General features: G+C 38.6%; 1 protein-coding gene across 6 annotated transcripts in view; it reads left to right on the top strand.

The window, feature by feature from the left end:
* Window positions 1-12,089, top strand: part of ctnnd2b (catenin (cadherin-associated protein), delta 2b) — an 80,054-nt gene that overhangs the window by 58,396 nt on the left and 9,569 nt on the right. For 4 of the 6 annotated variants that reach the window (XM_056744188.1, XM_056744191.1, XM_056744189.1 and 1 more), the window contains 5 exons: window positions 1,057-1,240; window positions 4,900-5,017; window positions 8,802-8,987; window positions 9,584-9,778; window positions 11,124-11,274. In XM_056744188.1, the coding sequence (XP_056600166.1) occupies window positions 1,057-1,240; window positions 4,900-5,017; window positions 8,802-8,987; window positions 9,584-9,778; window positions 11,124-11,274 (834 nt within the window). The remainder of the gene's footprint in view (window positions 1-1,056; window positions 1,241-4,899; window positions 5,018-8,801; window positions 8,988-9,583; window positions 9,779-11,123; window positions 11,275-12,089) is intronic. The other 2 variants (XM_056744190.1, XM_056744193.1) reach the window with 1 other exon arrangement.

A 12,089-nucleotide genomic window follows, 5' to 3' on the forward strand; every position in this document is an offset into this window, starting at 1 on the left:
GAAGTTTCCTCTTATGTAACACACCTGATTCAACTCCTCCGCTCGTCCGTAGAGCCTTAGAGGATGTGAACCGCATCAGACACCAAATCCGCAGCACTGGGGAGCCCATATGAGTAGGATTAAAGGGATGGTTCACCCAAAAAATGAAAATTCCGTCAACATTTACTCTTCCTCCTGTTATTTGAAACCTGAATGACTTTTTGAAGGATGCTACTGAACAACAAACAATGGCGCTACCTGTTCACTTGCAATGGTTTTGTTTGCATTTACATTTACATTTAGTCATTTGGCAGACGCTTTTATCCAAAGCGACTTACAGTGCACTTATTGTATTGTTTGGTTACCAACATTCTTCGAAATATCTTCTTTTGTGACCTGCAGAAGAAAGAGTCATACAGGTTTGAAATTATATTGATGCTTAAAAATGTTATGGGTGAACTATGACTTTAATGTGACATGGATGATGTCACGCACTAACGTCGCATCAGTGGAGGGTGGAGCACACTGCAAAACAGATGACATGCATCACAATTCACATAATTTGCAATAAATAATGCATTGTTATGGAACTTTAAGGTTAAAATATTTTTCTGTAAAAACTTCTTTATGTTGCACAGTTAAGTGTTAAAAGAAATCAGCCCATAAAGTATAGAAAATCTACTAAAAAAATATGTTAATTTCGTTTTCAATCGTTATTGATTTGGGACGAACTAGTTTTAATCTCAGATGCTGTTTTGAAAAGAAAGTTTGTGAATTTGGACAGTCATGGTGTAGCCGTATTCTCATTTCAAGCAGTTCACAGTTCATTCTTATTGCGAAGTGGCTAGGACTGTCCAATTTAGTGCGCTAACAAGAACTGTTGACACAGTAAGAACGTTGAAAAGAATTTAGTTTGAAGGCCCTTAACCAAGACCTGATACAATATTCATATTTTGCTAAGCTTGTATTTTGTATGTAAATAAGACAAAGAAAATATTCGTGTGGATGTACAGTTACTTTGTGAATTCTTTACTTCTTGATAAAACATGTTGGTTTATGCGTCTGTGCACACTGTAGGGGTGCTGTGGAATCTGTCCTCGTGCGATGCTCTGAAGATGCCAATAATTCAGGACGCTCTAGCAGTGCTGACCAACACAGTCATTATTCCTCACTCGGGCTGGGACACCTCTCCCCATCAGGACGATCGCAAACTTCTCCTGCATTCCTCACAGGTGCTCCGCAATGCTACCGGTTGCCTCAGGTACAGTTTCTACGAACTCCCATCCAAAGTTTATGTGCAACTTCTATATTCAACAAAGTCAATAAAGCCATTTGGTTCCAACGGCTTCTCATTTCCCAAATCTGAATCATTTGTCATTATTTGACAAAGATGAAGGCTCGACACCACTCGTGTGTTATTTAGAAAGAAAACAGTTACTGTTCGTTCAAGGGGCTTAATTTTCACCTAGAAACAGTTCATTATTTAATAACAATCCAAGTGATGATTAAAATAAGATTTCTGCAAATATTATGTTAATAGCGGAGGGTTTACATCTTTCTGAGGGAAGCGAGACGTGATATTTCTCCTTGGATGATGAATTTCGGGCCTTTAGAAATGTCACAGTATATTGGGGTCTCAACGGGCAGTAACACACCACTTGATAATGGATGGCTGGTTATGTGTCATCCAAGCACATTTGTGAATTATCTTTGAGACTGTTCCAGGAGCCCTTCGCTTGTAAGTTGAGTTAATTGATTTGAATAAATAGATTCAGTGCCATTAGATGAATTGGGTCGGTTTTTGGACACCAGTGCATAAAACCATTTTGAGACGGCGTCACAGCAGAGCAGCTCATTCTGCCAGTTTTACAGGATTGTATTGTACCCAGTACTGGTCTGAATTCAACAAAACTATTCTTTAGTTCTGGAATAGTGCTGAACAATGTGTGATTGTGGACCTGGCAGTTGAAATTCTCTGGCGTTGTATCAAATGCTTGTCTTGGGAGTCTGCTGAATGTATATCATCCATACAGCCTGTCTGATTCATTTCATTGCTGCATGTTTTGGACACTTCTTTAATTCTGATGGCATTATTGCATTTTTATGCTGGTTTCCATTTTATTGTTTTTGTAAGAGCAAGATGTATGTTGACCTCATTTGTTGTTGGGAGGTCAATGGCCAACTTCTGGAGACTTGATATTAAAGGCCCAATGACAATCCTTTTGTCGTTTATTCACCCTCATGTCATTCCAAATCTGTATGAATTTCTTTCTTCTGCAGAACACAAAAGAAGATATTTTGAAGACTGTTTGAAACTAAACAACATTGCCCCCCGTTGACCTCCATTGTATGGACACAAAAACCCTGAAACATTCCTCAAAATATCTTCTTTTGTCTTCCACATGAAAGTTGAAAGAGGGTGAATAAACAATGACGGAATGTTTGTTTTTCGGCGGCTATCGCTTTAAGAGCGATTTACATGCCGTAAGTTTCTCAAAGGCATCACTTCTGTCCTGCGTACCAGTGTTAAGGTTGAAAGCAGCAGGATTGTAGAAAGTGCTGAGTCACTTAAGCTCATGGATGACTGGACTAAGCTGCCCATGCCTGGCCTGATAATTAATCCTCTTCATGGATGGCTGAGGAACTAGAAGTCTGATTGAATATTTAATGGTTGGACAGTGCAGCCACACACCTGCAGCCGCCTGGACTATCAACTAGTCCAGAGGTACACACGTATCTCTTAAGAAGCTTGATGGGGAGAGAGAGATTTTTAACATTTATTCAATCAATCAACAGTGACAAGAAACTAAAACAAACCTCACATCAACACTGCGTTAAAGTTCAAATTAAATCTTACTCCACCACATCAAAAAGTAAATAATTGAAACACAACTGTATTACAAAAGTTTCCAAGTCCTTCATCCCCTTATAGTAACTGAACTCAACTAAAATTCTTGATATAATAAAGTCCTTAAAGAACATCTTGGCCATGTACATTTTAATTAACCAGCCCCCAGAATAAAAGCAGTGAAAGCGAAATTTCCCACAAAACCTAATAACAACAGTCCCAACAAAATAAATTAAAATTCAAGCCTGTTACAATCCAAGAAGCAATGAAAGATTGTCTCCCTGAGACCACAAAAATCACAGCTATCCGTGATGTTGGGATTTATAAAAGAATTGACAGCAACAGCTCCCTTTAAGATTCTCCACTGCAAGTCTCCAGATTTCTTATGGTGGTTTATACAGAACCCTCCAAATTGGTTTAATTTCATTATCCAGTTGTAGTTTGTCCCCCCATACATTATCAGTATTTTTCACACAGTGTTGTTTTATAAATAAATTTGACAAAGCATTTTTATATAGTTTTCCCATTTAATTCCTTAAAAACCAAGTCCTGAAGTTTATTTAACAAAAGAAGAGACATATCTTTAAGATCTGGTGTTATCCAGCATCTAGGAAAAGGGTCTTTCTTGTTTGGTAATAAAGTGGCTTTCTTGTGTCTATTTAGGAGTGCCATATCATCCACAGACAATCTCTTTAACCATAAATCCACAATCGTTGAGGTATGACGTATTGACTTTAGATTTAACGAAGATGCTACAGCAGTAATTCCATTCAGTTCAGGTCCAGCAAATTTTGCAATGTGTCCCAGCTTTACAGTCTTGGAGTCACACAATCTCTGAAATAGATTTGGCACTTCTTTTATAATGTCCAGTCGAGCTCCCGTGACTAGGGGCTCCTTTAGCAACCAAAACATGGTCTTCTAGAGGTAAAGGAGCCCCAAATCTTATACAGTTTTTTGCTTAATTTGTTAGCACACAAAAAACAAAGTGGTTTCCAGTCCGAGTCCATCAACTGTTTGGGGTATGATTTTGGCTAAGTTCCTCCAAACTAAGTCCACGGAAGCTGTTAAAAGTCTCTGAATAAATGGCAACTGGAATGATGCATGTCTGCTGACCAAAGATGCCAGGTCTTGTCCACCTTCCTCCACCAGCAAAAATAGTACACCCTGAGATACCTAGTGTAATTTGTCCCAAAAGAAATCCAAAATTTTGCCTGCAGCTGTGGTAACAGTCCAGTGGGAGGTTACAGACAGAGTCGGTGCCAAAGGGTTGATGCTATTAAGTTATTAGTAGTAGTAGAGAAAGAGGTCTATGTTTTTTTACAGGTTCCTTTGGATTGTTCAAGCTTCCCTGATTCAGAATTCTTGCATGTTTTGAATACCACTCATAATACCTCAGAGTCGGCCATATTGTGCATGTTTTGAGTTGTTGACATCGGGTTTGCGGTTTTAGAGAAAGAAGGGCAAATTTAGTGGCTTACAAGGATAGTTCACCAAAAATAAAAAATTCTGTCATCATTTATCTACCCTCATGTTGCTGTAAATGACTCTTTATCCTGTGGAAAAGATATTTTGTGGCACGTCTCAGTGGTTTTGTGTCCAAAAATTGAAAGGTTAATGAGTGTTGTTTGGTTATCAGCATGCTTTAAAATATCTTAGAAATACTTTAGGGTTTAGAATGACATAAGGGTTAGTTAATAATATTTTTTATACAATTTTGGATGAACTACCACTATGGCATAGTGTAAACATGTATATTGAGCCATTGTGCACACGCAGAAGTTCAAACCTGGTTTGCGTCATTTGCATCTCTCAGTCATTTCTTGTACTTTCTCTTTTTCTTTCTATGTCCATATGGTCCATTAAACATTGCCAAAAATGTTAAAAAGAGATAGTTACTTTACAATGTGCTGAGTAAGAATCCATGGAGAGCGTATTCATGTTGAAGGCCATCTGCCCTTTGTTGATTTTGTATTGACTCTTGAGCTTTAACAGCCGAAGTTGAATCAATGGCACATGTGTGGATAATACATGCTTGCCATTGTCTGCCATGTGTGTGAACGTGTTCTCTGCAGGAACGTGAGCTCAGCTGGAGAAGAGGCCCGCCGCAGGATGAGAGAGTGTGAGGGGCTCACCGATGCTCTGCTTTATGTCATTCAGACGGCCCTGGGCACCAGCGAAATCGACAGCAAGGTTTGACCTTTCTCTCTTCTGTCTTTCTATGCATTGAGTGAAGAGCCATAGAGAACTCTAGGTGTAGTTGTATAGTTTCGACACCCAGCTGTGTTTATTTGAGCACAACATTGCTACACCTGCTTACTCCTTTTCCACAAGTAAGTGTCAAAAAGACATTTTTGTTACCTTTTATGAGAAAAGAATCCCCTGATTAGAAAATAGTCTAGACCAACGAAGTACACATGGTGACCACCTTAAGTAACCAAGAAAAAACATATTCTTAGTTCTCTTAAAGGAACACTCCACTTTTTGCTGCTGGTCTAAATGGTCTAGATTTAATGATCTTTGCTAAGCTATGCTAAAAGTGCTATCGACAGACCCAGAGATCGGCTGAATAGATTCCAAAACGGTAAAACTCAACTTATTAACTCTGGGGGAGTTGGAGAATGAGCCTATTTCCAAAAAACGTGGTGTTCCTTTAAAGAGATAGTTCACCTAAAAATTGTGTCATGAATTACTTACTCACTAGTTGTTTCAAACTTGTGTAAAATCCTCTGTTTGGTTTAACACAGAGAAAGATATTTGGAAGAATGCTTGTAACCAAACAGTTCTTTGACGCCATTGAATTCCAAAGAAGGAAAAATGACAATGGTAGTCAAAAGTGCCCCAGAACTGTTTGCTTTACTACATTCTTCAAAATATCTTATTTTGTGTTCAACAGCACAAAAAAATATATATAAAGTAATTTTTCCCACTATGGTAGTGTATGGGTAACAAGAAGTGTTTGGTTATAAGCATTCTTCCAAATATCTTTCTCTTTGTTCATCAGAACAAAGACATTTTTATAGATTTGGAACAACTCGAAGGAGAGAAAATGAACTGTCCCTTTAAGATGCGTTTGACACTCACATTCTTCCTTTAGCTTGACACTAGAGATTGGTGACAGAAAAAGAATGTTGTATTTTTTGGACAATATATAATAGGTTTACGTGCTCTGAAAGTTACTTTCTTTAAATGGAGGAACCCTTATTTTAACTAAAGTGCCATTATAACCAAATCTGTTTGTTTCAAGAAGTTACATAGTTAACTTCCACACTTTTAATGAATCATTGAATAAGGGCAGATCACAAAAAAATCCATGAGACAAGTCAGTGTGTTTCTCTTCATAAAAAAGAAAAGCTTGTGCAGTAAGCATCTCAACAAAAGGCATTGTTCATTTCCATTGTGTTAGTGTTAACACCTTGCTCAATTTCCTTTATTTTTTCCAATTAAAATAATAAAAGACATGTTTGTTTTCACATACTTGGTGGGGGTTTTGTTGTGGAAGTGTGGGAGGTTTGTGGAAGTTGAACACACAGAGGTAGATACAAACTTGTGCCTGTGATAGAATCGCTTGAGTTTGCTCTCTGTTCATGGAAAGAGAGAGTCTGAACTGATTTACAGAAATTCATTAAATTAACCGCCTGTAATGTTGCTTTTGGTATATAAATTTAAATCAGAGAGATTATTGAAACATTTATATCTTAATACACTCACACTCGGAAGTTTAACAGTCTAATGAAACTGTCTGGCCAAATAAAAAACTATTAAATTATTACGATGTTCACGAAGTTACTTAATTTTATATTGCCAAACCAAGCATTGCAGATTATATTGGGAATGATTAGTATATCATCACGGCTCAGTTTTTAACCAACGTCACTAATGCACCTGCTACAGAAGGAAACAGATCAGCAGTGCTCATCCCCAAAAGAATGATAGACAGTGTGTCAGACAGAGTAATGTCAGTCATACAATTGCATTTAACTGCAACATAAGAAGCAACAAAAGACCTTCTTCTTAAAGCTTTGGTCGCTATTAAGAAAGGTTTATGGTAATTACACAGATTAAGTCATGCAGTCACACACCTCTTTATACCGAGCCAGTGTTTTGTTTGATTTTTGAGGGGTCTCTGTAACTGGCATAATACTTTGTGAGAACCAGTTTGAGTGAGAAAAAACACTGTCAAGGTTTAATCCTTCAGAAAGCATTTACAAGATCAAAGTCGTCCTCTTTGTTTTTCCCTGCCTCACTGCTCATCACAATAGGATTAGTTCTTCAGCTCTCTACTGGAGTCCGTCCAGGAGACTAATTTAACAGCAGACTATAAAGAGTTCAGAGCTCAATAATGCACAGGCTTCACTAAGAGAATAGATCAAATAGAAAAAGACACCTTCCAAAACCTAGAGAGATGCCTACAAAGGCAGCATTTCAAGCAACCCAGTCTCACGGCAGTTCATAGAGATGAAATTTGGAATCTATTAATTTTATGAATATCCCCATTTTTTCGTGTCAGTGAGCAAAACCTTTTTTTAATGTCACTCAACACGACTTTCTTTTCGTGTCACTCAGCACGACTTTTAATACACAGACTGTGTGTGTATTAAAATAGGTATGAATTCCCATCAGCTTGCGTTGATATACAGTATATTTATATATATGAGATAAGATACCGCATATTTAAATACCTTAGATTGAGAGTCGTGCTGGCTGACACCAAAAAAGGGGGAAATTTGTGTAAAACGCATATTAATAGATTACAGTCCGTGACTATGTCACAAATTCCACTGAGACTGTGTTGTTTCAAGACAATAATAATAATAATAAAGAAAGGGATAATACACTGAAGGGGTTTATTCTGCGATAACATCCGGCTGTCTGTACATCAGCCCGCTTATTACACTTACCTCCTTACGTCATTAATAAGTTCTTGAAACACTAAATATTGATTTGAAATATTTTATTTGCAATTTTTTTAAGAATGCAGACCTTCTGCGAGGAAAAGTCAATGGGGTTCATTGTTGTTGGGTTATCAGTGTTCTTGAAAATGACATGGAGTGAGTCAATGGGGTCCAAAGCGATTAAAAGCGTTCTTCCAAAAATCTTTATCTGTGTTCATAAGAACAAAAAATAATTATACAGATTTGGAACAACTCGAGGGTGAGTAAATAATGACAACATTTAATTGCGTTTGGCACTTTCATGCTTGACACTGTAGGGATTGGTGATAGAAAACCTGTTTGATATCGTTTTTAAAGTACGACACAACGTTCAAATGCCATGAATAGGCAATTTGGTTTGTAAAGATAGTGTTATGTTATTAAAATGCATATTTATATTTCTTTTTTGGAATATTAAACTGTGCCTTTCAAATAATTTGCAGAGATTTTAAAATAACCTTAGAAATGAACTGAAGGAATATTGATTTCATTCCATTCAATTCTGACAAGCCATATGTTTTAATAAAAAATGATAATCTTACTCAATATTTGAGTCTGCTTCATTTTTAATGCTTGCCAAAGTACTGCTTTCAAGTAGTGTTCCTTTAGCTCAATTGGTAGAGCATTGCATGAGTTGCGCTTCAATTCCCAGGGAACATTTGTAGTGATGAAATGTACCTTGAATGTAATGTAAGTCGCATAAAAATGTAAATGTAGTCAAACTATAAAATGAGTTCAGAGGGTGTGGAGCGTGGAGTTGCTGCCTACATCTTGGAGAGCGTTCCAAATCAGTCACTTGGGTTGGTGCGTGATGGTCAGGATTTTGCTTTAAAAGGCAACTGGCAATCTCTAAGATGCACACTGGGTTTTGGAATAGTGACTGTGTGAAGTAAAGTCAAACTGATTAATATTTCTGTCAAAAGATAACATTGTCTCCAATTGTGCAGCTGGGCAGGATCAAAAGTATTTCCATGTACACTTGCTCTTTAAAATTGTTTCTAAAAACGTTTCTCTCCATTCTTTGTGCATCAAACATCTTCTAGACTATCGAGAACTGCGTGTGTATCCTGCGGAACCTGTCGTACAGGTTGGCTGCGGAGACGTCTCAAGGGCAGCAGATGGGATCGGAGGAGCTGGACGGGGTTCTGTGCACTGACGCCAGCGGCAAGGATGCTGAGAGCTCCGGCTGCTGGGGCAAGAAGAAAAAGAAAAAGAAGAGCCACGATCAGGTGGGTCGGGGGGTTTTATCCCTGCAGCTGGAGGCAATTAGCATCACTTAGCAGTATTCACGTGCGGGTCGCCTGCGTCGACACTCGTCCTACTCCAGTGGATAATTACGTATTTTCCAGGCTGATTTCATTTAGTTTCTGAAACAGATGTAGATAGGGGCACCGGCGGTGTTTGTTCAGCATTTGCATGGGATGAATGGCGAGGTAAAAGGTGGTATTACTTCTCATTGTGACTTTTAAATAACTAAATTGTCCGGGAGTCATCTGTTCTTTAACAAAGATGCAAATGCACATCTGGCTGTATGATGTTGAGTTTGCTCGTCCATTCAATTACTCTGTACCCTAAAAGACAGCTTTTAACGCTTTTAATACAAACAGGCTAGCTTTTTGACGTTTATAAATGTATAACCAAACTAAAGCCTCTGTAAATACTTATAATTTAAGGGTTTAGCAAAGGGTTTAGCAGTTTGTTCGTATAAGGTCCAAATTCTGGTTTTGACAGTTTTATAAAGTGCTGTCAATAAAAGAAAATTAGACTTTTATTGATATCTTGCATTGAGTAAATGGACTTACATGGACTCTGTCTCTTCCTTCAGTGGGATGGTGTTGGGCCTTTCCCTGACTCCAGTGATCCTCCAAAGGGACTACAGATGCTCTGGCACCCATCGATAGTGAAACCTTACCTCACTCTCCTCTCTGAATGCTCAAACCCGGACACCCTGGAGGGAGCGGCAGGGGCTCTACAGAACCTGGCAGCGGGTAGCTGGAAGGTAGGCCCCAACATAAAACCTGTGAGTAAACCTGCGCCATAAGAGCAATGAACCAACCAGATTGGCTCTGACACCCATCACCAACAGGACTGATACACAAGTACACATTTATACAAGCTCATAGGATTCTTGTTATCTACGTACATTTGTCACAAACCTAAAGATGTGAACTGTATATTGAGAACAATGTCTCCATTGGGTGTAGACAAACTGTGTAAAATAGCTTAAACTCACTTCTTTCATCTGGAAGCACCTTAAAAAGAGCTTCTTTTTTCTCAATTTCTCAAAAAAACTCATGGAAATCCAAAGAATGACTCATATTAAGTGTTTCACCAATTTAGCTCCTTAAAATCTTCTATTGTTCTCATTACTTCTACACAGAAAAATACATTACGCTCAAAATTGACACTGAATTCCCTGGTCAATGTTATTTTGTTCTGCTAATGTGTTGTTGATTGTTTTGTACAAATCTGTATAAATGGAGAAAAAAAAGATCAGTTGTATTTTTCAAGACAGCAATGAACTGAAATGGAGAGCAAAGTCTCCTGTGTATCAGATGTTTGTTCTGAGGAGATCTAGTGAGCTCACATTTCAGAAGAGATCAAGGCAATATCACAAACTCTGCTTAGATATGCCAAGCCACCAAAGTCAAAATAGGTATGAGGAAATAGAGAGTCTAATGTGAATTTAAACATAAAATATTAAAGAAATAGTTTGGACAGAAATGAAAATCCTTTCATAATTTACTCATCCTCATACCATCCTAGATGTATTTGGCTTCCACTCTTCAGCTGAACAAAAGCAGGGATTATTTGGACCAAATAATGAATCAAAAGCAGCCAATAAAAGTCCAGCAGAAAACATTTGTCATGCATTTACAACTTCTGGCCAAAGTTAGAAAACTTTGAAGATGCTAAAATACAACTCATTGTTAATTCCTTTTGGATGCTTTTAGTCGTGACACAATTCTCACAATTGTGTTATTCCATGAGTTACAACTATTCTAAATGTAAAAATATAAACAATATAAACAAACTTTGGACTGGTATAGTGTATACGGGGGCAACTACACAAAGCTCCAAAGCACCAAATAAGACTTACACAGAAAAAGTAAACACAAAATGTTGTGAATGAGTAAATTATGAGAACTTTTATATTTAGGTGAACTATTCCTTCACATTAACTGTGTACTTCTGCTCAATTTCGAATCATATGTTAATAGCGATCCCAGTTGGTTGTTCTTGAAGAAACAAATGACAAAAGGGGTTGAGAAATCACGTGAGCTGTTAAAGAGCAACCTCCGAGCAATAGCAGTTTTTCTTGTAATCTTTTGACTTCCGCTGTGATCTGTGTCATGTATCTGTAGTGGTCGGTGTATATCCGAGCAGCGGTGAGGAAAGAGAAAGGCCTGCCCATTCTGGTGGAGCTGCTGAGAATAGACAATGATCGAGTGGTGTGTGCTGTGGCCACGGCTCTCAGAAACATGGCTCTCGATGTCAGGAACAAGGAACTCATAGGTATGTTCAGAATGCCAAAGTGTATTTGCCTCAAGCTAACATTTTCTCTTTGACTTCAGCCGAAGAGGTATGTGTACCCTTAAATTACTTGCGAGGCAGAGGCCTTTCAAGACTTATTTCCTTTGTGTGTGTATTCATGCGTTTTAGGTGTGGGCATTTTTTTTCTAGCGCTTCTATTGCATTCTTAAGTGAATCAGGCGGGCATTGTTTGAATGGATGCTTGCTACACCCAGAGACTATTGATCTTTTTAATAGTTTGTGTATTCTGATGGGCCCTGTGTCTCCATGGCAACCGCTCTCATTCTTTCGGTCCAGACCCGGGCCCTGCGCGGGTCGGAAGACGTGCGAATCCATTGAGAAATGTAGGGCAAAGAGGAACATGGTCAAACTGTACAAATGTCGAGACGCCATCCCGGAATACCGATCCCTCGGGTTAATTACGGAAAGAGCTGTACAAATGTCCTCCATCATTTAGCGTAATCAATAATGGAACAGGCAAAGCTGCAAGTGCTCATGGGAACCTTTCCTTCATGTGATTTCAATGAGTGTCGGTGGAAAGAGGTTTTCTAGCGCAGGTTATTGCGGAGAGATTCAGCCCCTGGTGGGAATAAGCATTCCGTTTAAGTGTAAGCGAGCTGCTGTGTAATGATGCGGGTATATCATAGGGTTTGGCATTTCCACGGCTGCAGTTGGAGCAGCTCTGAGGTTCAGCCGCCACCTCCTCCGCAGAGCATTTAAAGAGCTCTGAATGCACACAGTCGAATCTCAGTCCCTACAATATGTGCAACACAGAAAGGCCTGTGGTTCTCACACCT

The sequence above is a fragment of the Triplophysa dalaica genome, chromosome 3 (genome assembly GCF_015846415.1).
Source record: "Triplophysa dalaica isolate WHDGS20190420 chromosome 3, ASM1584641v1, whole genome shotgun sequence".
NCBI classification, from domain to species: domain Eukaryota; kingdom Metazoa; phylum Chordata; class Actinopteri; order Cypriniformes; family Nemacheilidae; genus Triplophysa; species Triplophysa dalaica.